General features: G+C 38.0%; 1 protein-coding gene across 3 annotated transcripts in view; it reads left to right on the top strand.

Moving 5' to 3' along the window:
- unc13d (unc-13 homolog D (C. elegans)) overlaps positions 1-26,507 on the top strand; it is a 407,222-nt gene that overhangs the window by 195,580 nt on the left and 185,135 nt on the right. For all 3 annotated transcript variants that reach the window (XM_051936229.1, XM_051936228.1, XM_051936230.1), the window contains one exon: positions 15,307-15,413. In XM_051936229.1, the coding sequence (XP_051792189.1) occupies positions 15,307-15,413 (107 nt within the window). The remainder of the gene's footprint in view (positions 1-15,306; positions 15,414-26,507) is intronic.

Genomic DNA, 26,507 nt, shown 5'->3' with positions numbered 1-26,507 from the left:
ACTATAAACGCACTCAATCAGTCCATCAAGTGCTCCTTGTAGAATTGTTTGTACTTATAAGTACAATTACCCCACTGTAAACTTGCACTACAGTTATAATATTGCACAACCTGCGCCACTTTATAAAGCGCGTATGATGACGATATCATTTTTAAGATAAAATGCAGCAAAATATGTTACTTATAGTATACAGAAAAAACTTTAACTTCATTTAAATAATCGGTATTGTTAATAATTAAACATGTGAGGACACTGTGCCGCAGCAACAGCTAGTTCATGGATAGCTCCTGCCTTGCGCTGTATTATTGCTGGTGCTGACGCGACACTGGAAGGATAGACAGATAGAATAATTAAACATGTACTACGAAGATATTTCAATGTTCCTTAAAAGTTTTGAAGAATCGGCATTCTAAGCTTACAGATGGCTTAACGTCTATTACAGAGCTGATTGTGTGGCGATTGGGTATTTGGAGAAAGAAAAGTAAGGACAGGAATTGGAGGTTAGTACGTTTGAAAGAGACAGTACTTCTGTAATAAATTATTTCATCAAAGGTCGCGCATGGCGCAGCAAGCCTCTTGCATGAGATATGAACAATCACTGCTCCACCGTGTTCCCATGTTTAATAACATGCTTTCATTCCTATCATCATGAAAAAGATATCATCTCAGTATTTTAATTATTCAGGGAGCTGTAATATCACGAATGTAATGGATTCTGTGTCCTGTCGGAGAAAGAGAAAGAACGGATGCAGGTAGTGATTCACACACATAGAGCACATGGAAGATCAAACACAGAACAAAGCATTTAACGTCCTACTTTAGTAACGATGGGATTTGAAAAACTAGTAAAATAAACGATTTTAAGATGAAGTTTATGATGTTCTACTTTAATGACAAAATAAACTACATGATTAAAGTGGAAATTTCAAGATTAAAGTTGACATTTCGTGCTTTTTTCCCACTGTGTGCCTATTTTTTTTCTCTGTACCCTAATAAGCTTGCATATGACACTCAGACGGTCCGCTACGAGTTGCCTTTTCATGCCGACTTTGATATGTGACAACTTCTTTTTTGTTTCGGGCACTGTGCGACTTTGTGAACTTGAGCTTTCGAGTTTCTCCGACACTATGTCACTCGATCAGCTTTCTTTTGTCGATTATATCACTGTTTAAACCAACAAATAGTACGTTTTTCCTTTGTCTCCACTTGGTATTCGCTGAAATTCTTATATTTTCCCCCGTGCTTTTCCCATTGTCTTTTCACAGAAGGCTATTTATATCGATTTGCATATTCAAAGAGGCAAAATTCTGGGAAGAGTTGGGGCGGGACAGAAGGCGCGTGCACGTGGGTTACTTTTCACGCTGATCGGGATTTATGTAGCGGAAGAACGTGAAAGTTTGTGTACGCACAGATTCTTGCATCTGGATTTTTCTGTGCGTACGCACATTCCCGCTTTTGTGCTTACGCCATGTTATAGTGCGGGTTCTGTGCACGGTGTTATACATGAGGCCCCTGTTCTCAATTAATCTGTGAGAATAATTACTTCCTCTCTTGCTTAGGATCAACAGTATGGAAGATATTTCTTAGAATAAAGGCAAAAAAGCATTAAAAACAAGTTAGGAATATAAAATTATAGGAAAGCACAAATCTAGAAAAGGGTACAAGACCACATCAAAAGCCCAGTCCATCTTATGTAAGTGGAAAAAATATGAAACATAGTCGTGCTGACAGCGTCAGGCCACAGTGAGGTTGCTGTTATTCCAATTGTTGCCCTGAACTAGTTGAAAGGCTGCATTTGGAAAGGATGTTTACAGCTCAACAATCCTCAAGGTATTTATGAAAGTGCAGGCAATGAAAAAGCCCCTGCTCAAACAAAAAAATGTCCTTGCTGTGGTAATGTGCCTTACTGGCATTACCTAGAATAAAATTTTGTCAAGTGTCCTCTGCAGTGTTGAGAGGCATTTGTTTGTAATAAAAAGTTAAAGTTTAGAGAAAGGAAACTTACCTTTTTCCTTTTGTATAGAATGCAGATGGACGTCTTCTCTGACCTTATTAGCGCCTTTTGGAGAGTGTCGCGGTAGGTCTCGTGTAGTATGGAGAGACAGCCTTGCCATTAACCGGCCGGGATGGCATTAACGGTGTTCCACTCTTGCGTGTGCCTCATGCGACCACATAACTCTAAAAGTGTAAAAGAAAGGGTGAAGCGTCATAATATTAGTTTACCACGGTTTAGAAAAGGGATCCCATGTGTGTAGTTGTCTGGGCAGTAGCTTAGGGGAAGGACGTGGCAATTTAAAAGTGCTTACGGTAACTTAAAAACAGAAGCGCAGCTGCGTCTCAAAAGCCGGCACAGCTATGCGCGTGCACGCCGGCTGCTTGAACTATTATAATGTAATGAGACGCCACTTCGCGCCGACGAGTTCTCGTCATCGCGCGGTTATAGGGATGACTTAGGACAGCTTAATTGGTCGGCACAGGGGCGCCGAATATAAAAAGGACTCGTGGCCCCTAGAGGTTGGTCCCTTTCTGATTAGATCTTTCTGGAGAAAGGTACTCAGAAGAACAACTTGGATTTACCAAACATTACAGCTTGTGCTTTGTTTTTTTTTTTGTAAATATTTGTTCTTGAAAATATCTCTGGAATACTTTTCGGTGGAGGTATTTATTTGGGCTATGGGTTTTGGTGCACTGTTTATTTTTGTATATAGTCACTATTTTTGAACATCATTTATTTACTGTTTTTGTGTGTCTTTTGCGGTATTGAACTGTGTTTTAATATATAAATTCCGCAGGACATTATTTTTTGTTGAGTGCACCTGTAAATAAAACTTCACTTTATTTTTTTAAAAAACCCAACCCTTTTTGTGTCCGTGTCTTCCATTATCATCCTGGTCACGCTCGGTCCCATTTACTAGACATCCAGAGTGTAGGCTGGTGTTTTTATTTCCCACTACACGAGGTGTCACACTTGCCCATAAAGAATTTGCAGAGCATCATTTGATAGTTACTGCAAGGATATGTCAAAAAGTCTTGTGGTCCGATAAGACTAGCATGTTGGATTGAACACTGTGTGTCACATAAATAACACTGTGCATCAGCCAAGTAACAACATCCCTGTTGTAAAATGTAATGGTGACAGCATCATGTTGTGAGAATTCTTTTAAGCCACAGGGTGTGGTGATCTGGTCAAGACTGATGGAAATGTGGCAGAAAGCAGACAGATCTTGGAGGTAAACCTGCTAGAAAACTTAACTTGGGAATTTGTTTCACAAAAGAATAAAAGTGCAATTTAAAGTAACAAGATACAGTACAAGATCATTTAATACATACTGTGTAAATAAACTTTTAACAAACTTGAGAGTGGAATGCCATTATGTCTTGACAATACAGAAATATCTAAATTAGTGTATTTAGTACAAAATGTCAAATTAGAGTATTTATAGTTTTAGGTATAGCTTATGAAGATGAGAAAAAGTGAAAAAAAGCTGAGTTTTTAAACATAACTTGAATGTGATCAATGATAAATTTTTCATGTAACACCTGAAGAATGGGGTCACAAAACTAGGAGCATAAAAGTTAAACAAAGGACTAGACAAACAACTACTTTTGCTGCAAATGTTTATATGTATCCCAGAATTCTTAGTATTAGGATGGCCATCTGCATCCAAGAATTCACTGATATGTTAAAATACATTTTTATTCCCTTCATTTTGCTTAGCTGATGGTTCAAAAGAATAACCGATCTAGTGGATCCCTTTTCTAAAGTTCTTCTATACTCGGCTGTGAAACATTTACCTTTTTCACAAGCCTCTTGAGTACTTGTCTTCATTCACCTGTATCTGGTCTCCCCTCCTCCAGCTGTCCCAGACAGTATGATATCATTGTTAAGCTAAATCAGAAGCTTATCAGCACTGCTTGTCCTGTGCCTGCATTTAACTTTCTCCATACTTTTTCTTTGCTAAACCCTTGGTTAAATCCACACAATTAAAAGCAATGCTAGTTTCCCTTTTTAGTCCTATAGTATAGCTATTGTCTTGGTCACAGTTTATTCCCTTAAAATGTACATCTTGTCTAAAATAAAACACACAAATTAAATAAAGTCTTATTTAATAAACTAAAAAACTCAACATAAATTTTCAAACCCTATTATACTCCACCCATTTTTTTTAAAATAAGGCGTAGTAGTAAAATATTTAATTGCTTCAGTTATTCATTTCCTGGCTGCTACCTACTGTAAGCTGTTGGCAGAGGAACACAGCAGTTGTTACTTTCCTGAAAACTTTCAAAAGCCCAATTACACTTCCCTATAAGATTAATCAAGCAACCCTGCTCACATCTCCATGCTCATATTCACAAAATCACTCCTTTGGTTCATATCCAGCAATTGTTTGCACTAGACTCTCACCAGTGTTCCATTGCTAAAATATAGGTGTCAGTCCTCCCATTGTTAAGATGTCAGAACTGTTCTCATTAATGCAAGACAGTTTTTCTTACCCCTGTTAGAATGCATGTGAACTGAAAGGGCTATACCCAAATGTTCTTGTTAACAGCTTTTAGCCACAAGCTGTGATCCTTGGTGTATATCTGGGCTTTCCGATTCATAACTACACTCGTTGGAACTCTTTGCACAAGGCAGTCCATCTCTGTTGTGTTTTACTACTAACTACTTTGACTGTAAAATGGATAAAACAAATCATATTTTCTGTATTTCCATCTACTGCTGTTAGCTTGCACTATATCTCTTTCGATAACTTTGGCCTTAAGTTCCCCAATTCCTAAAGCACCATTAAGCTTTGCTTCTCTTAGTTAACAACTTCCCGCACACTTTGTTTCACAAATTTTAAAAGGTCTATACTATACCTGTAAATGTTTGCATCTAAATTATCCATGTTTAATTCTGACACCAAATGTCCTACAATTTGTATCCTAAGCTTGCATCTAGTCCTAAAGCAAAACCCACAATACATTAATAAAGACATTTGTTCCAGACTTCTGTATCAATTACTATTACAATAATAAAATTAACATCCATTATGAAAACAATAGTCAAACAAATAGTATATGTTTCTTATGTATATATAAATTGTCCAAGTGTCTTTGTATTTGTCATCTACTCTGCTTTTAATGGCTCCCATTATTTTCATTGTTCATATCCACTTGAAATGCTTTGCCACTGGGAAACAAGATACCAAGTCATGGCAGATACTCTTTGCATTACATCTTTGTGGACCTGGAGAAAGCATATGACAGGGTGCCTCGAGAGGAGCTGTGGTATTGTACGAGGAAGTTGGGAGTGGCAGAGAAGTACGTAAGAGTTGTACAGGATATGTACGAGGGAAGTGTGACTGTGGTGAGGTCTGCAGTAGGCATGACGGATACATTCAAGGTGGAGGTGGGATTACATCAGGGATTGATTCTGAGCCCTTTCTTATTTGCAAAGGTGATGGACAGGTTAGATTAGACAGGAGTCCCTGTGGACTATGATGTTTGCTGAAGACATTGTGATCTGTAGCGAGAGTAGGGAGCAGGTTGAGGAGATCCTGGAGAGGTGGAGTTATGCACTGGAGAGGAGAGGAATGAAGGTCAGTAGGAACAAGACAGAATACATGTGTCAGAATGAGAGGGAGGTCAGTGGAATGGTGAGGATACAAGGATTAGAGTTGGCGAAGGTGGATGAGTTTAAATACTTGGGATCAACAGCACAGAGTAATGGAGAATGTGGAAGAGAGGTGAAAAAGAGAGTGTAGGCAGGGTGGAATGGGTGGAGAAGAGTGTCAGGAGTAATTTGTGAAAGACGGTTATCAGCAAGAGTGAAAGGGAAGGTCTACATGACGGTAGTGAGACCAGCTATGTTATATGGGTTGGAGACGGTAGCACTGACCAGAAAGCAGGAGACAGAACTGGAGGTAGCAGAGTTAAAGATGCTAAGATTTGCACTGGGGGTGACGAGGATGGATAGGATTAGAAATGAGTACATTAGAGGGTCGGCTCAAGTTGGACAGTTGGGAGACAAAGTCAGAGAGGTGAGATTGTGTTGGTTTGGACATGTGCAGAGGAGAGATGATGAGTATATTGGGAGAAGGATGTTAAGGATAGAGCTACCAGGTAAGAGGAAAAGAGGAAGGCCTAAGAGGAGGTTTATGGATGTGGTGAGAGAGGACATACAGGTGCTGGGTGTCACAGAGCAAGATGTAGAGGACAGCAAGATATGGAAAAAGATGATCTGCTGTGGCAGCTGAAAGAAGAAGAAGATTTACATCTGGCTCGTGTCTAGAACTGCTTTATCTGTACTTTAAAAGTAACAATCCTGCCCAGTCAAATAGTTGAAACTTACATGAAATCTTAATCTCTGTCCTTCCACTTTTTGCCACTGCTTCAGGCTCAGTCAAGACCACCAGAATTCCAATCACTATGTTTTATGTTACTTAAAATCTGTTATTTAGCAAATGTCTGTTGTAAAGCAAACATCCATTCCACCTTTTTGAACTGCACTAAGTTTCAAAGCTTTCACTACAAAACGGTAATAAAACATTCCTTCTTTTAAGCTACTATTTTCTATTACTAATTTACATTAATACAAGCATCCCTACCTAAATACACAAAAACTTCCAAAATATTCTATTAACAATAAAGGAAACCTTGCATTATCTATGTACCTACATTAAACTGACATCCTTTTTTATTAACCAGTTATCCTTGCCATATTCAAAACATACACAAACATATTCTCTTGCACTGTTTGAATCATACACTGTATATTCCAAAGCAACCCTACACAGTGTAATATAAGGCGCTGTATTGTGCCCGACCTGGCACAGACTCACACAGAGGCACATGTAAAAACACAAACAGAACTTTTATTTTCTTCACCTGTGGGGCACATCTTCCCCGTGAACCCCAAAGCCACAACACAGTCTTGCACATTCTGCCTTTATGCTTTCGTTTCCATTCTCACAATTCTCATTACTGTCTATTTACTTACACATTGTATTCAGAAACAAGTCGATGCACAAAAAGAAACAAAAGAAATTAATTCTAAAGAAGTAGAAGCATTAGTAAAAAAGCACTGGAAACCTGCTGAAATATTTACCTTTAAACTCAACTTTCACGTTAAAAAAACTTTATTGCAGAACTAATCAGAACAATCGAGCACCCAACTGCCGCTGATGACATAGCCCCCAGTCATATCTGTGAACTCCAAATAGCAAGTGCAACAGCAAAATTTGCTGAAATACAACACAGGCCTTGTCTCCAGATCATGGAGGCTCTGTTGTTGGACCAAGTCAGTGACAGCAACAAAGACTCTTCCGTGGTAATCCGATTCAGTAACAACTAGGAAAAATCCAGCAACATGGAAACCACGCATCAAGAAACCACAGCTAAAATCACTACTTCAGCTATTTCAATACCTAGACACTCAAATCTGTGTCGTGTGCTACAGTGACCCCACTGAAACTAAAACTAAATGATTTAGACATCTTTTCTGACCATGAGGTACCCCAAAAATGTTGGAGGAACCCAAAAAATCATCCTGCTGACTACACCAAAGGCTTTGGGGTGGAAAAGTGTCCAGGAATGGCACTTTAACCTCTAAGGGTTTTTTATATATTGGGGGACACGTTAGTACTGGAAATGCCTAAATTATTAGACTTGATCTTCATGTCCAACCCATGACAACTATTCATCACTCATCTGTCAAACACATACTGTAAATCAAATCAAGCAATATGGCCAAGACTGTCAAAGAAGATCAAGTAAGGATCCCTTCACAGCGGTCAAGGAGGTTATGCAGGGAGATTAACTCGAAAGAGGCACTGAATATTCTGTAATAACTCAGAATGAAGCAATCTGAATGAAGCAACGTGCAATGTGCTCCTCAGTATATGGAGCTTTGAAGAAGATGGGATGCCCCTGTGTCAGAGAGATGAGGTAGGTGCCGGACAGACATCACAATGTTTAACCTCCACTTGCAACTTCTGGGTGCATACCGCCTATGCCCCTTCACTCAGTCACTCAACTTCTCATCAGGATGGTGGTGTACAGTATTGAGCAGTGCATCTTCATGGTGCAAAGGTCACCAATTCATTTAAGCAAACTCAGAATCCACTGGATGATTGTGAGTTACCGAAAGGTTACTTCCAGCAAGATGGAGTAACGTGTCACACACTTCTTCAGCAACAGGGTAATTTCAAAGGTGCTTTGGCTACCACGATCGCCGGATCTGACACCACCAGACTTCTTCCTTTGGGGTATGCTCAAAGAAAAAGTCTTTCGGAACAAGCCTCGCACTGTGGAAGATTTGAAGGAAAACATCTAATGTGAAATTGCTGTTATTCCCCAAGAGATGCTTGCCAATACGTTCAGGAACATGGAGTGCCACGTCAAAATGTGTCTGGCAGAAAACGGAAACCACTTCCAGCATTGCATGTAATGCAATTGATTACACATACGTCTAGGTTTTTGGTTCAGATTGCTTCACCCTAGCGGGAGTTACAACAGAATATTTGGGGCTTCTTTCGAGTGAATCTCTCTGTACTTAAGTTATATAATGCAGTAGTGGGGCCTCTTCTGAGTACAGATTTGGGCTCCATATTACAGAAAAGTGGCAGAGCTGGGGAAAGTCCAGAGAAGAATGACTAGGTTGATTCCATGACTGAGAGATATGAGATATGAGAAGAGACTGAATGGGTTGAATCTTTTCACTATAAGCATACAGAGATTAAAAGGTGATGTGATCGAAGTGTTTCAAATTATGAAGGGAATTAATACAATGGATTTCAACTGTTAAACTGTTTAAAACTGCTTCTTCAACAAGAGCACTGAGACACAGTTGGAAACCTATTAAAGGAAGATTTCACACAATTGTTTGAAAGTTTTTGTTCATGAAAAGAACCATAGACAAAAAATTAATTAGTAGCATGGTGGCGACTTTGACTTAAGGGACCTTCAGATCTCTATGTTATTTTGGACAATCTAGGTCAATAGGATGAATGAACATATTGGATTTAAAGGCCTTTTCTTCTCACAGTTGTTCTAATGTTGCAATGTGAGGTTGCTTATTTGTTTTTAGGCCTTGCATTACATTTTAAGTGATAATTATCTTTCAATTTAAAGCCTAACTTTCAGCATTTAAGTCTAATTACTATTATTGTCCAAACTACTTTTTATTATAATTATTATTTTTGATCATTTCACTCACCCTTTTAATGTTTACATCATTTATAATAGTAACATTTTATGCCACAGTTCAACATACTAGGCACTAAATTAGATACTACATGACTGAAAATATAATCACAAATTCTCCAAGGTAGTGCTGCATACAAATAAAGTTCTATCTATCTATCTATCTATCTATCTATCTATCTATCTATCTATCTATCTATCTATCTATCTATCATACAGACTACTTAGAATTTACCTGCTAAATGCTATCAGCTGGTTACCAGTTGAATTGATTAGCAAGATCAGAGCCAGCGGCCTTTGGACCATTGACATGGAGTTTTAAAAACCCTTTATAAACACCCTAAAAACTAAGTATAAAGTAAACCATCAATATCTTAATTTGTACCATATCAACAGATTTTGAATTATGTACTTCCTTCTTCCATTTAATTGGTATTTTTATAGAGCACTTTTTATAAAACCAGAAATGTCAGTATAGTTGCAGCACAGTGTTAGCTTGCAGCACTTATATTGCAATTTGGAAGTTACTAAATGCAAAGGTCAAAAAAAAAAAAAAAAAAAGAAACATCAAATAGCCTCAATCATGTATCTTCTAAGACAGCCAGATTGTCTTATTGAATTAAAGCAGTCATGCTGCCATTGAAGTGTAGTCCTTAGTTTTCAATGGTTCTTCTGTGTTGAATATGATCTCTTGCATGCAAACAATGTAATGATGAACACAAAAACGGTAATTAGTAATTAGTATTTACTTGTGATGCTTTGACCAGGTTTTTGTAGGGCCGATACCACTCAACAATTTCATTTTTTTTCTTTTTCCTTTACATTTTTTACACTAAGCTCATGCATAATAAGCTGTGTAGAAGCCATGTGTTCTATATTAAAGCGTTAAGTACTGTTACAATTAACCTGCAGACCACATATATTACCTGTTCATTGTTCTATGACTGCAAAAACTACTAAAATAAATAAAATACAGTAAATACACTAATAAAATGTTCATAGGGTGTTTATCAAGAAGATTCATGACTGTCCTGCTTAACAAGTTTTCAAATAAATTAGAGGTTGTTAAGCTAACAAGCCTATTATTTACTAAGCAGTAAGGGTAAATTCTTCTTAACTGCAACACTAAACACAAGCTTGTTTATTGTCCAAAGTCAAACAAGTAGGATCCACTTTAATTAAAAGACAAAAAGGGTCTAAACTCATTAAAGCAGCTTCACTTTTAATTACTTCAGAAGGTGTGGCTCTTTCTTGGTGGGGCTCCCTTCCTTCAAGTTTAGCTGGACATCATATACAGTATGACTGTCATTCTTCTCCATGCACAGTACCAATTCCAAATTCCTTTTTCTCCATTTATTAGTCCACTTTCTTTAAAATAAAATCCAACATTCTGGTGTTTTATCTGTCCTAAAGTCGACTGGCTGCTCTCCATTTACAGGAAATTCTGGCTGCAAAACAACACATGCACTTCAAGTACTTTAATACTTTGTGTAAAGGAGTTCTACAATCAATGGCCAATTGATCGGTAATAGAAATTATTCTTTTAAAGGCAATAGCACATATTTCCAGGACACCTTTTGTTACAACATGGAATGGTTATTATGGAAATGTCCTTGGGAGTTGTTACATGGGTAGTGCTACGTGATGGATATAAAATGACTTCCTAGGCAAGCCTTTCCCATCCAAGCTATGGATTAAATAAAAATAAATATATATTGCTCGCTAAAAATCTCTCTGCTTTGTTTGTTTGTGTATCAGCCTTTTGCTTACGTCCTTATGTTTTTCTTGCTCTTCGTTTTGGCCTTGACAAATGGTTTTCTTTGATCTCCCTGTTTTGATCTCCCATTTCTGATTTCACATCCTCCTCCTGGTTGCTCCAAATCTCATCTGTCCTGCAAACATAACATTAATACCATAATTAGTAGTTTTATGTTAAACAAAATATATAGAAAATATAAAATAAATAACACTAATAGGTTAGACTTGTAAAATCACTGTGTACTCTGAATCTGTATGCTACTGTATATTCTGACAGGTACATTCATGCCTATTAAGTCACCATCCTATACATATCAACATACACTCTCAGGTTACTCAGCTAAGGCTGATTAGTCTTCTTTGTGAATTTAGGAGAAACAAAAATGCCATGATTGTCCACTTTTTATTTAAATGATATGACTGTTATGACACAACAATCAGCATAGAGAAAAGGAGAAAATGACCAGGAAGTAAGGGGGAACAGAATACTTACAGTGAATGGCAGTGAAATGAATTGCAGCCAAAACCAAAGAGAGAAGACAAATCCAAGTAGTAAGACACATAGATTTCTAAACCAGAATTTATACAGGAGTACTCGCAAAGCTTTTCTTTTAAATTATCCACAAACTTGGCAGTACTTCATTCACAATGCTGATTGTTTACTCTTTCACAGGAATGATGGCCCTACTAGAAATAGCACTTCTAGCAACGTCATGTTGTATGTGGCAATGAAGCCACTAGATGGCATTGCAGTAAAATAAATTAATGTTAAATAAACTTTTTAATGCAGCCTCCTTGGCAAATGGAAAGCATTTCATTAAGCTATCCACATTAAAACACATACTTTAGAGAACAATGTTTCTCAAGTAAAAATTTATTCTTCGAAGGAAAAGTTTAGTTTCCACCTAACTCATGACAATGGTTGTATCTGCAGCTTTTTAAATTAGGAGATGGTGTGCTTCCTCCACTGTCTCACAATACCCAGTATGCTGATAGCACTTTTAGGTGATTGATCTGCAAAACCTCTGTATCTGATATTAATATGCATACACTTTGTTTTTCAGACTCAATTCCAACAATAACTGATTACATTTTCATGCTTGTAGAGTTTCCTTCCACAGATCTTATTCATACAATTTTTCTAAGTTACATTAAGCTCCTATAATGGGACATCTGTCATTTTCCCTGAACAATATCTTGTCTGAGCATACTACTTGTAATATGTTGAGGAAAACTGAGCTAACGCTCCAAATCCATCAACAACAGCCTGTCTGCAAGAGAAACCAAGGTTCCTATTGTATATTTTTCACTGTACCTAGGTTCTTCACCAGCTGCAAAAATACTAATGGTTGGTGTGGAATGTCACCTCTGCTTACCTTTCTCACTTGCTGTCAGTAATAGCATTCAGGAGTTGGTCGTGGTGCCAGCAGTTCTACCCTGTCTAATGCAGCCAATTTACCTTTTAAGAATGTTCTTCATTGTTTCTTGGTTTTGACAAACAGTACATTCTGGAGATTCTACCTAGCTCCATTTGTACTACTTTGAAGGACTCAGAAGCATGTAGTACACAGAATGAGGAAGTTAATTTGTGGGGTTCTGCATTACATAAATCTGCCAAGGTGACATTTCTTTTAATTGCCTAGTATTATCTTCTTTAGGGTCTGTACTGTCTCATTACTACCATTCTTAACACTTTAACTGCTCTTACTTACTCCTGAAACAAAGAAACAAATTCCACTTCTCTTCCCCACTTTGTATTGCCTCAGTGGGGATAACAATAATTAAATCAATCAATCAATCAATCAATTCAGTTTTATTTGTCATTCAGCAGAACATCCAAGATGTGCTGCAGAACGAAAATACGATGCACAAGACATTAATAAAAACACAGTTAAAATCAGCCTACAATAAAATACTAAAATGCTTCATTTAAAAGACAAACGGCAGTAGGAAAAAAACTGTTTTTAAACCTGGTAGTTCTACATTTCAGGCTGCGGTACCTTCTGCTTGAGGGCATGAGGGAAAAGAGTTCAGAGGCAGGATAAGTAGGGTCTCTAGAAATCCGCACAGCTCTGGCCAGACAGCGTTGTTTTGCCAAATCTTGTACATTTGGCAACGGGGCTCCAATGATCCTCTCCGCAGCCCTCACCACTTTCCTCAGTGCTTTCCAGTCTGAAGCGCTGCATCTCTCCTGCCATAGAGAGCTGCTGCTGGTTAGCACGCTCTCTATGGTCCCTCTGTAAAAAGTGGTGAGGACTGACTTACTGAGATGGGCCCTCTTTAGCCTCCGCAGAAAGATCAAGCGCTGGTGAGCTTTCTTGATGATGGAGGAGGTGTGCAGGGACCAGGTGAGGTTGTTCGTCACATTTACTCCCAGGAACTTAGTAGACTGCACAATTTCCACAGCAGTGTTCTTAATGTAGACCGGGATGTGTATCAGCTGTTTCTTCCTGAAGTCGATCACCAGTTCTTTTGTTTTTTCGACATTCAGTATCAGATTGTTTTTATCACACCATTCCACAAATGACTTCACCTCCTCTCTGTAATCCCCCTCCCCGTCACCTCGAATGAGACCCACCACTGTTGTGTCGTCCACATACTTAATAATTTGGTTTGTGCTGAACTTGGCACAACAATCGTGGGTCATGAGCGTGAAGAGGAGGGGACTTAGAACATACCCCTGTGGAGAACCTGTGCTCAAGGAGATGGTATCTGATTTATTCTTTCCTACCCGTACGTACTGTGGCCTATCCATTAGAAAGTCCAATATCCAGTTTTGCAGAGGTATGCCCAGTCCCAATGGGCCCAGTTTGCTGATCAAATTCTGAGGGATGATGGTATTAAAAGCCGAACTAAAATCAACAAACAGCATGCGGACCATAGCATCTCTATTCTTCAGATGTTCCAATGAAAAATGGAGTGCAATAGATATGGCATCCTCTGTGGCACGGTTGGAGCGGAAGGCGAATTGGAGTGGGTCAAATGAGGAGGGTAGGACAGAAGTAATGTGGTCCTTGATCAGCCTCTTGAAACATTTCATCACTATTGATGTTAAGGCTACAGGGCGATAGTCATTCATGGTTGTGACTATGGGTTTTTTCGGAACTGGGATGATTTCTGAGGTTTTAAAGCAAGATGGCACAACAGCCTGACACAGAGAGATGTTAAATATATCCGTAAGGACATGTGTCAGCTGCTCCGCACATCCTTTGAGTACACAACCTGGTATCTGGTCTGGTCCCGCAGCTTTCCTTGGATTAATTCTCCTCAAAGTCCGTAGAACATCATTCGGTTCCAGACACAGTGCCTTCTCATCAGGATGAGGGGTGGCCTTCACTGGTGATGTATCATTCAATGCTTCAAACCATCCAAAGTACTTATTTAGGTCATTCAGGAAGTTGAAGCTATCATCACACGGGTAAGAAACTGTTTTGTAATCTGTCACAGATTTAATCCCCTGCCACAATCTTCTGCTGTTCCTGTGATCTTGAAAATGACTCTCTATTTTCTTTCCATGAGCCCTTTTAGCTCTTCTAATAGCTTTATTTAGGTTGGCTCTTGCTGTTCTAAGGGCAACTATATCTCCAGATTTAAAAGCAGAGTTTCTCACTTTCAGCAAAACTCGCACCTCAGCAGTCACCCACGGTTTATCGTTTGCCCTGTCAATGACTAAAATATGACTAAAACTAAAATGCAATTTTTGTCAGAAGTCAAAAACTAAAACTAAATGAAAATGCAATATGTTGTCTACATCAACAGTGTTAGCAATGGGGGTTCCACTACCTGTTGTAACATAAAGTCAGACACAGTTGCTGTTTTCCAGACCTACTGTAGGTCAACTGGTTGCTTTTGCCCTCCTAGGCTTTCTAAAATAGTATGGAAGATTGTGATGGTCAGTATATTAAGATGATAAACATTTTTAATCTTGGGTTCATTCTTGGAATCCAAGGCTCTTAGGCATTTTCTGGTGTATTTCCCATGAGAAGGAGAACAGCTTGCCACTATAGCAGTAGCATGAAGTGTCACAGAAAGATAACTACAGAAGCTAAACAGAACAGTGATGTAACTGTTCATAATTGTTTTAATATATATGTTTTTACAAAAATAACTAACAAACAGAAATGCAGTAAGAATAGAACAAAGTGCTTCTTTGTATTTATTACTTTTTTAACATACTGTGTCTTGGTCTGTTGCAGAATGAGAGAGTCTCATTACATAATAAATATATTAAATAAATAATGGTTAGTGAAAAGAATACAATGCAAATCATTTTAAATTTACTATCTAAACTAATCTTTGAAAAAAAGTCACTGGTATATACTGTGCTTACAGGAACTTTTTTATTTTCTTATCACTATGCAGGAATCAAGCAGTTCAACCTGGAAAGGAGACCTCTGCAAACCAGCCAAAAGTCTATTAGACTTGTATGCTACCCAAAACAACCTCTCTCCGTTCATGCAAGACTTAGCGTGAGTAATACGGCATCTTATTTGCAAGACAGCAAGAGGATTCTTATATTCATTATCTTAAAACATTTTTTATCAATTTTCACATGAAATGCTTCTGTTGTTTTTTCACCTTATTTTTCATTGTAGAATTTAGCTTTACATAGTAGATGATACATCCCCATATAATTGGATTCTATATTCAAATGTATTTATCCATCCATCCATCCATTATCCAACCCGCTATATCCTAACTACAGGGTCACGGGGGTCTGCTGGAGCCAATCCCAGCCAACAAAGGAAACAAACCCTGGGCAGGGTGCCAGCCCACCGCAGGGCATGCACACACACACACACACACACACACACACACACACAAGGGACAATTTAGAAACGCTTATGCACCTAACCTGCATGTCTTTGGACTGTGGGAGGAAACCGGAGCACCCGGAGGAAACCCATGCAGACACGGGGAGAACATGCAAACTCCACGCAGGGAGGATCCAGGAAGCGAACCCGGGTCTCCTAACTGCGAGGCAGCAGGACTACCCACTGCGCCACCGTGTCAAATGTATTTATCTCAACCTAAAGCAAATTCCACATAATTACAGGATTCATTGCTACAAGTATTAAAAATACAGTTGCTAAGCTGGGATTTTAAATATATAGTATCTCATAATTATAACATTATAGCAGGGGTGGGCAATATGACCTCAAATTCAGATCACAACATTTTTTTCTATCCCCATTATACCAATATGGTATCGTGATATCTAAAAAAAAAAAAAAAACTATAACCCTTCAAAAACATGGGAAATCACTGTTGGAAGCTAAAAAGATGTTCTACCTTTATTGCACATGTGCTTTTGTGATAATTCAAAGCAGAACACTGTCAACAGGTATAATAAATTAATCAAAAAAATAAAACTGAGAGTATTCAAGTACTTAAAATTCACTACTGTGTTCTTCACAAGTTATTTGCCAGAAACACTGCCATATTAATTCACTAGAGGCTTAGGCTAGAATGAAGAACTTTGGTGATTCAATCATGCTCTGACATCTGTGCAAATTTCAACAACTTTTCAAGTAATTAGAGTGTTATATATTTTTATTTTCAGCACAAACTCAGCTACAATAATATGCAAACAGTAAATGGATCAGGATCATATTCAGCTTCTAAATTGCTCCAAAAGTATAAAAATTGTAAATAAAAGTTCTCAACATGTATAGGAGTTTTCTGAAAATACATACTAGGCCATTGTGTTGAAGCTTTTTGAATACTGAAGTGTGTTCTTCTAGGTACCTGAATTTACCAAAATATGACAAATAATCCAATTAAAAATGTAAAAAACTTGCTAAAACCTTTTTATTGTCACTTTTTCAAGAAAAACTAACCATGTATGGAGAAGTGGTATCTATCTGCTGAATATATATTAGGGGTGCTCTATTCACACCTAAGATCAGGTAACAAACCCGCCCAGGTTGGTTGAGAAAATAAAACAAAGAGACAATGCTGGACTGCAAAACATATATACGTATTTCCAAGGCTAAAAAACACAAAAGAAATAAGCACACAACATTCAACATAATCTTTTACTAAATAAAGTTGTACTGTGAGAGAAAGAGAGATAACAATTTTTCCCAGTTCCATTTAAAATTCTGCATAGGATGCACACATACTATATTAAATGAATAAATTAATAAAAAACAATTGTAGCCATTAACTATGCACTATAAGCTCAGTATCTAAATGCAGTATTACTTGTCTCGTGATATGCTTGTTTAATTTACCATATAAGTAAGAAGCCATAAAGCTGCTTTTGAATTCAACATAAAAAGGGTATGCACAAAATAAATAAATCCAATGATAAAATAAAAAGCTGGTATCCTTTCATTGTGTGCTACACACCCTCATAATAAAATTAGTATTTTGCGCTACACAATCTCAGTATAAAATTAGTATTTGTGTCGTGACATGTTTATTTTATTTGCTGCATAATGAATGCAGCTTCATTACTTTGCATATTCTTCTGTTGACTTCTCTATTAAATGATCTGTTAGAGCTGTAATTCTCAACCTTTTTCTATGCTGTGCACCTCTAGAAATTCTTTGATTTATGTTCACACCCCTTACAAAAATAAAACCACATTTGAAAATGAAAAAGTTAAGTTTCTGATTTTTGAACCACAAATTAATCCACATGCAGTACTGCAGGTGAATACATTAAACTCAAAAAGTTAAGCTATTAACATGGCGCATGAAATGAAAAAATAAATCCAGCAATTTACCTTTATAAATCTCAATAATCTGGTAAATGTGTCCCCTTTGAATCTTAGACACTCAATTAACCATGCGGGGATCGGGGTATCCCGCAAAGCATGAAGTCGTGTGAGGAAATGACACACAACCAGCGATTGAGGGGTTTGGAGGATTGTAGACCTCCACGAAGCAACAGGTGTTAGTGTACCGCTAAGTGTTGAAATACAGTTGATAAGCTCTCTCTCCCGATAACACCTACACTGCAGTTCAAAAACAGATGCTCCATACAGTTAAAATGTCAGTGCTACTGCCAGGACCGTCAGCAGGAGAGATAGGCTGAAAATATCTAGGAAGTGTTGCATCCAGTTCAGTCCCCCTTGTCCTGAACAAAAATGTCAATCAAACCTCGAAATCAGTCACGTTTCATGATCAAGGCTTGCACAGAAATCAATACTAGACCTCACCCTTCTCTATGGACTATTGCTAGATCCAAATTCCATTCTCTTAAAAAATGTTGCTCCCCTTTATGTACGCTCTGCCCAAATCAAGGAACCCGTGAGAATGTGCATTTCTGTGACTCATTCACAAATGACAACTGTGTGTGCAATGTTTGATTCTTTTCATATTAAAGAACAGGAACACTAAGTAATAAATGACCTACTAAAGGCGGCACACTGCAAGACGCTGATTGCACCACAATAAAGTTGACATTGCACCTCACTCAATTTTGGCAAATCGCGACACTCTTTGTTGCATCCCCTTAAATGCCATCTCATACCCCCTGGGGGTGCATGTTCCCCAGGTTGGGATCCCCTATATCAGAGAGTGGGGCAATACAAGCCGGCTGGAACTCACTATAACTAAAAAGTTATAGTGCCATAGATCTTCCTTTGAATTCAGCATGAAAAGGTGAATAGCTTTTCACTGTGTGTTGATTACTCCTTATAAGCTAAGTATGAAAGATTTTGCTTGGAGCTACATTATTGGAATAAACGTCAATTTTATTGAATTATGCATTCCAGAATGTGAACAACATGTGTGTGAAAGACTAAGAAGAACAGGATGTATTTGTATTTTGCCCTGGCTGGAAAAGACAACAGCAAGAAAAACAAAACAAAACACAGAAGCTACTGTATAATGCAGAGGCACAATAGATACAGTATACAACACACACATACATTTCTATTTTTTTTTCTTTATTACAAAAGTCAATGGAACTCCAAAATATTATTCTGAACTGGGCTAGAATGTGAAGCTTACACTTTCTCCCCATGTATGTGATGGGGTAAAGGGGCAACTCCACATTCAATGCCATTTTCGCCTGAGCGCACATAACAAAGCCTGATATGCTATGTGAATTTGCTAAAAGCTGTTCAAAACTTGGCTAGCAGCCAGGACTTTCCCCATGAGATGCATGCCAAATTTTGAAAGCACCACCAGAATAATAATCAAGGGGTGCTCCTACTTGGAGGCTGAGACCAATTTACAATTTTTATCATGTGAATACGGCTCCTCCTGCATGTGCTGGTGCACTGCAGCTCAAAATCCACTGTTTGTGAGAAAAGGAAAGTCTATAATTTTATGTCTACCTCACCTAATTTTAAAAATCACATTTTTTAAACAGTTGACACATTTTAAAGTGTACACTCTTAGGTCTCTGATTACTATGTCTTTATCTAGTTTCTATGATAAAGTAGCATTGAGTCATTAATGGAAAAAGAAGGCAAAGTGCCTGTAAACTTACTCAGCATCATTGACAATGCAGCAGTCTCCAGAGTGCTGCCCAGGCAATCTCAGAACACATTTGTCATAGACAGTATATGCAGTAATTTTATGCTAGTCGATTCCAAAACAAGGTTGTCATTACAAGATGCTAACCAATAGATCACTATAAGTGCATGCTTTGATTCTAATAACTCCTATTAGGAGCATTTGCTTATGTTTCTAACAAACATTGTGTTTTGGCCATATAAACTTACCAATAGCAATGTATGTAGTCTGTGTCCAAAACAGCCTTGTCTTTTCCATTTGTTCTGGTCCAATGCTCAGATCGTGTTCGTGCCACTGTCAGAACTCATACAAATATGTTTCAAGCCCTAGGACAAGAGCGCCTCCCTTAAATTAAGCTCCACATCTGGAAAATAAAAAGTCTGAAGGCATATGCTTTTCAGGTCTCAGTTGACGTCAGTAACGTGAATAGTGAGACTTAGATATGGGGCTGTGGTTCAGCTTGACCAAGAGTCAGTGGTTATGGAAAAGAAAGAAACATTATTTATTTCCTTCATAACCTTGTCCCATCAATCTGTGTAGAGCTGTGATATACATCAAAATTTGACCAAAATGTTTATGGCTGTGTAACACATATCTTGGGCCCTCTCTCTGAAGCCTTCTTTCTGTACTGTCTGAGTTGGATCCATGTCCTTTGCTATGTTATGGGCAGTTGCATATGTTATATCCCAATTTTTGCAAACTACTATTTCCTAGTTAAAGTCGGAAGCTCTGAAACCAAACCAATTCTAAATAACTGAGGACCCTCCCAATTTTGAAAGTAATTCTGCATTATTATCAACCTCAGTTTTGTTTGCTTCTACTTCCTCTGTCTTCTTAAGTTTTTTTAAAGCTGTTCTAGTCAACAAGGTATTTACTTGTTTGCTCAGTATTCTTTTCACTAAAGGAGATATGGCAGGCAAGAAAGCCAGCATGGTTGAAAGACCACTCCATACAAAGAATTTTTACTCTGCTTTAGTGGAAAAATATGTGGAAGCACAGTGTGAGATAGAAGGATTTTTCAGGTGTAAAAGTGAAAACGAGGAGCAGGATTTGAAGCAGCAATTAAAAGGAGTCAGTACAAATATGACTATAATGAAAGAATGAGGTGCAACTGAATGTGGTGGGCACTTCATTGTCCTTAGATGAATGCAAAACCATCGAAGCAAGACATGGATAGATTGTTTCATGTTGATGATTGTTTAATATTGCATCATTTACTTTTGCTGCTGTGACTTCCTAGCATTTCACACTGTTCATGTTTGAGTTAGGCATATTTGGGTTTGAGATGTGGGGCCACTGTTGGGTAGACGTTTGTAAAGTTATTTGCTTGTGTCACCTTGCTATTTTGTTTTGATTATATTTAGCTTTTGTCAATGTACTCTACTATCTTTCACTATATCATTGATGTTCACAGTGTGTTTCTGTTTAAGTAGAAGGGAGGAATAGGTTCCTGCAATCTCTGATCTCAAACTAAAAGTTTACTGCTTGCAGTGGTATCTACAGTGGTCAGAGCGGCATATCAAAATGGATATTTGAGAAAAAAATTGACTTAAAAGTGGCACAAGTGTCATGTTTAAGTTATGTGTTACTTGTTGTATTTGTTTTTCCTTTTGTTGAACTTAGAGGAATTGTGGTTCACCATTTGCAGGCTTATTTCAGTATCAACTATAAGACAAAATTTTGATTATGGCACAAACTTACACCAGTATTCACTACTACACCAGTTTATCATTCACCTCTATATTATAGTAATAACAGAAACCTCAATGAGTGAAAAAATATAGATTAGTTACCACAAAGTCATATACATTACACGGAAAAGACAAGGATGAAATAAAATATAAAAAGTGTAAACAAGTGCACTTCTGCATGAATGAGGCATATTGGTGTCAAGTGGAGAAGTTTTTTTCTAGGTGCAAAGAGAATTATCCCTTTCTTAACATCAGGACAACCAAGAAACTGGTTACTGACTTTCGTTGCGCTGAAGAGCCTCTATGTCTGGTCACTACTCAAGGAGTGGACGTAAAGATGGTCCACCCCTACAACTACATTGGGGTCCACATTAATGACAGGTTGGACTGGTCTCAGAACACAGTGGAACTTTATAAGAAAGGGCAGAGCAGGCTCTTTTTCCTTAGGAGACATTGTTCCTTTAATGTTGATAGTGACATCCTTCACATCTTCTATAACTCTATTATGGCCTGAGCGATTTTCTTTGTTGTGGTGTGCTGGGCTGGTAACATCACTTCAAAAGAGGCCCACCGAACCAACAAGCTAAATAAAAGAGCAAGCTCAGTTATAGGACACACTCTGAACCCCCTAGAGGTCATAGCAAAGGAGAGAATTAAACAAAACTGAGTGGCATTATGAACAATCCTGCACATTCTATCTCTGACAAACTACTACTGAGTAATTTCAGATAACAAATTATTTTAGCAGATTGTGTCAAGAAACGCTGCTGGGGCTATCTATCTATCTATCTATCTATCTATCTATCTATCTATCTATCTATCTATCTATCTATCTATCTATCTATCTATCTATCTATCTATCTATCTATCTATCTAAAAATATTAAGATACTTTAAAATAGTGATGGATTTTAGCGTGTTTATTTGGTAAATGCAATATCATAGGACTGCATAAATAGAGCATTACTGCCAAGAGCAGAGTGTCACTTATATGCCACAGGGCTGGTGATGGATCTGATACAACCTTCCTCAAGAATAACACTGATGATCAACACTCTCTCTGCAAAACAGGTTGGCTAATGAGTTCCATTGCTGGTGATGAAATGGCAGACAATGACATACACATAGTGTGCAGTAGATCTTCTGAAGACACCAAAGATAGAAATGAAAATAATTGAAAACGTAAGCTAAACGTGTTTCTTTAATCAGATAGATGTCTATAGAGAAGTCCTACATATGCCAGCTGTGACCCTTACAACTATTAAAAAAATGCAGATGATACTCAAATTTTGAATGCACTTGTCTGTAGGTAAAGGAGACATTTTAGGGATAGAGTGAACCATCAAAGGATATTTAAAGGCAAACTATAAATTGTAGCCTATGTGCCTGAGATGGAATCAGACATCAATATGGCTGGTAGAAAATAACAAAGAACAGTATGGGAGATCTTTAATACAATATTGGAGACATTAATTGCATGCACATTGTCTTGGAGCAGGATATATTGTGTGCTGTAGACATTTAGAATAAAAAACCTTCAAACATTAAAATTCACCTACATTTTATCACAAATTGGCCCATTCTGGGCAAGAAAAGGAAAAGATGAAATGTGCCAACAATCAACACACATTTGTTCAGCACAAATGACATAGAAAATGTTTTAAAAAATGATAAAATTGTTCATATTTAGTATCTGGTTTTTATTATGATTTTTTTAAAAAACATTAGTTGCAGTACTTGTATATGAATGTGTTAGTATATTGGGGAAAGATAATTAAATTATAATTTAAGAGCTCTGTAATATTCCATGGTTCCACTACTAACATTACTTTATTTCCAACTTAAAAAAAATGTGTTGCAAAGTATTATTATTTTTATAATTGAATTTATTAAAATCAAATAACATTCCATACAAGCAAGTCAAGGTTTACAAAAATAGGTTTGAAACAAATCAACCCTCACCCCTGAGAAAGAGACCTAGGCCAACAAAATACAACTTTATTAGTAGGAAAAATAAGTAAATAAATAAATAAAAATAAGTAGAGTAAAAAAAGGGAAGAGAATCCGCTTTCTCAATGTAAATACTTATTCTAAAATGTTATTGATTAGATCCTAGATCCTGGTTTTGAAGTGGTTTTGTACAGATCCTCTAAGTGAGAATTTGATTTTTTCCAATTTCAGATAATATATAACATAAGTTATCCACTGATTTAAAAGAGGTGAATTAGGATTCTTCCAGCTGAGCAAGATAAGACCTGCACCGAGAGGTCATGAATGCGAGAGAGAGCATCGGCGTTGGTATGGAGAGAGCCCTTCCGATGAATGAGCAAGAACTTGTAAGGTTGTAGATCAAGGAACCACCTAGTGATTTGAGGGCTGGACTCCTTGTGTAGGGCCATCCACTGTAAAGATGCATGGTCTGTGACAAGTGTAAACTCCTGACCCAGGAAGTAGTACCTCAACTGTGTAATCACCCACTTGATTGCAGGAGCCTCTCTTTCTCTTTCCACCACTGCATACCTGGTCTCCCAATCCAGCAGTTTCAGAATCAGGAACATGACGGGCTGTTCAGCACCATCGACGCTCTGGCTCAGCATTGCTCCTAGGCCTGTGTCCGAAGCGTCAGTCTGGAGGATAAAAGGAAGTGAAAAGTCAGGTGCTTTCAAAACAGGTGCTGAGGTCAGAGCCCTTTTTAAGTCACTGAATGCAGCTTCTGTCGTATCGGTCCATACCACAATGTCGGGAGCCCTCTTTTTTGTTAAATCACTTAAGGGCACAGCTCTCTCCGAAAACCGTGGTACAAACCAGCGGTAGTACCCAGCTAAACCAAGAAATGCTTGGACATGCCGCTTGGTTCGCAGACGGGGCCATTTCAGAATGACACCTGCTTTAGAGCACTGTGGCTTCACAGTACCACGGCCCACCAGGTAACCCAAATATTTGGCTTCTTTCAACCCAAAAAAACATTTTTTTTTGGATTGATCCGAAGACCGGCTTCACCCAACATCCGTAATACCACTCGGACGTGCTGTAGGTGTTCCTTCCAGGTGCTGGATTAGATGACAACGTCAACCAGGTAGGCAGCACTATACATGTTATGGGGGTGGAGCACTTTGTCCACCAGACACTGGAAAGTCACATGAGCCCATTTAACCCGAATGGAAGGACACAGTATTGCCAGTGCCCACTAGGGGTGCTAAATGTGGTCTTAACCTTTGCAGAGTCCGTTAATGGAACCTGCCATACCCCTTGGTCATGTCAAGTGTTGTCAAATATTCTGCCTGTCCACTGGAGGCATAGGATAAGCATCAAATTGGGATACCTGATTACATCGACGGAAGTCATTGCAAAACCTCCATCTTCCATCGGGCTTACTAACCAAGACTATTGGGCTGGACCAGGGACTGTAACTTTCCTCTATGACTCCTAAGTCCAGCATGCACTTGATTTCAAGCTCCACTTCAGCCTTCTTTACCTCAGGAAGACAATGGGGGCACTCTTGGACTATAACCCCGGGTTCGGTCACAAATAAAATGTTATTACCTATAGCTTCTGTAAATGTTCCTAATAACAGGGGAGCTAACCTAACTGAGATTTGTTTTTATAATATTCATCAGGGTAGCCATCAGGGCCTGCTGCTTTCCCACTCTGAAGTGAGTTTGTAGCATCTAGTAATTCTGATAGTGCCAGAGGTTTATCCAATTTCTCTGAACTGGGAGTATCTAGTTGTGGTATCTGTAATGCATCCAGAAATGCATTAGATTGTGTCGTCTTCTTTAAATTAAGTAGAATATAAGGACTTGTAGTAGTTTCTACATATGTGCATTATATTTTTATGGTCAATGATTTTTTCTCTGTCTGTGTTGGCAATTGCTAGGATTGCATTGCGAAACTTCCTGATTGTGGATTTGTTGAGCTAAGATCTTATTAGCTTTCTCTCTATGTTCATAGTAATGATATCTTGATTTAAAAGTGAGTTGTTCTGTTTCTTTAGTTGTCAAGAGGTTGAGTTCTGAATGTAGAGCCTGTCTCTTCATATGAAGTATCTCATTTGGACACCTGGCATGTTCCTGATCTATTCTGGTAATTTCACTGATTGGCTCTAATGCCTTCTTGGTTTCCAATTTATTTTTGTGGGAAAATTAAGAGATAATCTATCCTCTTAAGAAAGCCTTTAGTGTTTCCCAGAGTATTCCTGCAGAGACCTCTGAGTCTGTATTTGTCTCTAAAAAATTGATTTGTTTAGGTATAAATGCTGTACAGTTCTCGTCTGCTAATAAAAGTGGGTTTAGACACCAGCTGCAAGATGAGTATGTGGGGCATAGTGATTTGAGCTCCATGATCAAAGGGGTAAGCAACAACAATAACAATAGTGTCGTACTTACAAGATTTAATCATGGGCAAAAAATTATCTATAAAGTAATAATTCTTCAGCAGCAGTGATGCACTGGTGAGTAGATGGAATATGCTCTTGAGTTTGAGTTTAGAAATCTCTAGGGGTCCGATAAGTTGTGATCAGTTACAAACTATGCAGTTGTATTTGCACTGTTAGATTGCATTGCCCCCGTGGCAGGAGAACTATCTAGGTCTGGATTTAAAACACAATTAAAGTCCCCAGCCATTATAATTTTATGAGTGTTCACATTGGGAATGGATGCAAATATGTTTTGGATGAAGTCTCTATCAAAATCACTTTACAGTTAAGTAAATTGCCTATGATGATCATATATTCCCCGTTCAGGATCATATACTACCTCTGATACTACAAATGAGATTGTTCTATGTATAAGAATTCCCACACCTCTAGTTTTCTTTATAAACCTGGAATGGAATATTTGACCAGTCCAATCTCTGTGCAGCCGTGACTGATCCTTGCTTAATACTGTAAGTGGGTCTCCTGTAAAAATACTATTTTAGCATTTAGACCTGTTAGGTAAGCGAATATTTTCTTTCTCTTTAATTTGTGATTGAGACCTTTAGCATTCCAGCTCACCAAGTTAACTGTTTGTTCATGGAGACATTGCTTCTGAACTTTTCTCATTTTGTAGTCTTAATTTAAGACAGCTTTGACCTTAATTTCCAATTTTCCAAGGAGTTATTGCCTTGAAGCCTATTGTTGCATTGGCACTTATAATTATAACAATTAAAAGGATAGATAAGAAAAAGCTTGACCTCTTCCCCCCCAGTCAACCCCCCAACCATTTTGCCTCCCCACATGAGTCTAGACCACACTTCACAAAGTCCAGGCCTCTGACATACCTAGAGACACAGCACGTCCAAAACAAGACAAGCCCCCCAGTAGTGGCGTATAAGGATTAAAACAGAGATATCTATTGACAATACAGTCCAAATGCTATAAGCTTAAAGTATAATCTTAAAGTCTTGAGAGAGTAAACCCA

Source organism: Erpetoichthys calabaricus, chromosome 14, assembly GCF_900747795.2.
Source record: "Erpetoichthys calabaricus chromosome 14, fErpCal1.3, whole genome shotgun sequence".
NCBI classification, from domain to species: domain Eukaryota; kingdom Metazoa; phylum Chordata; class Cladistia; order Polypteriformes; family Polypteridae; genus Erpetoichthys; species Erpetoichthys calabaricus.
This window is presented reverse-complemented; position numbering and strand designations above follow the sequence as displayed.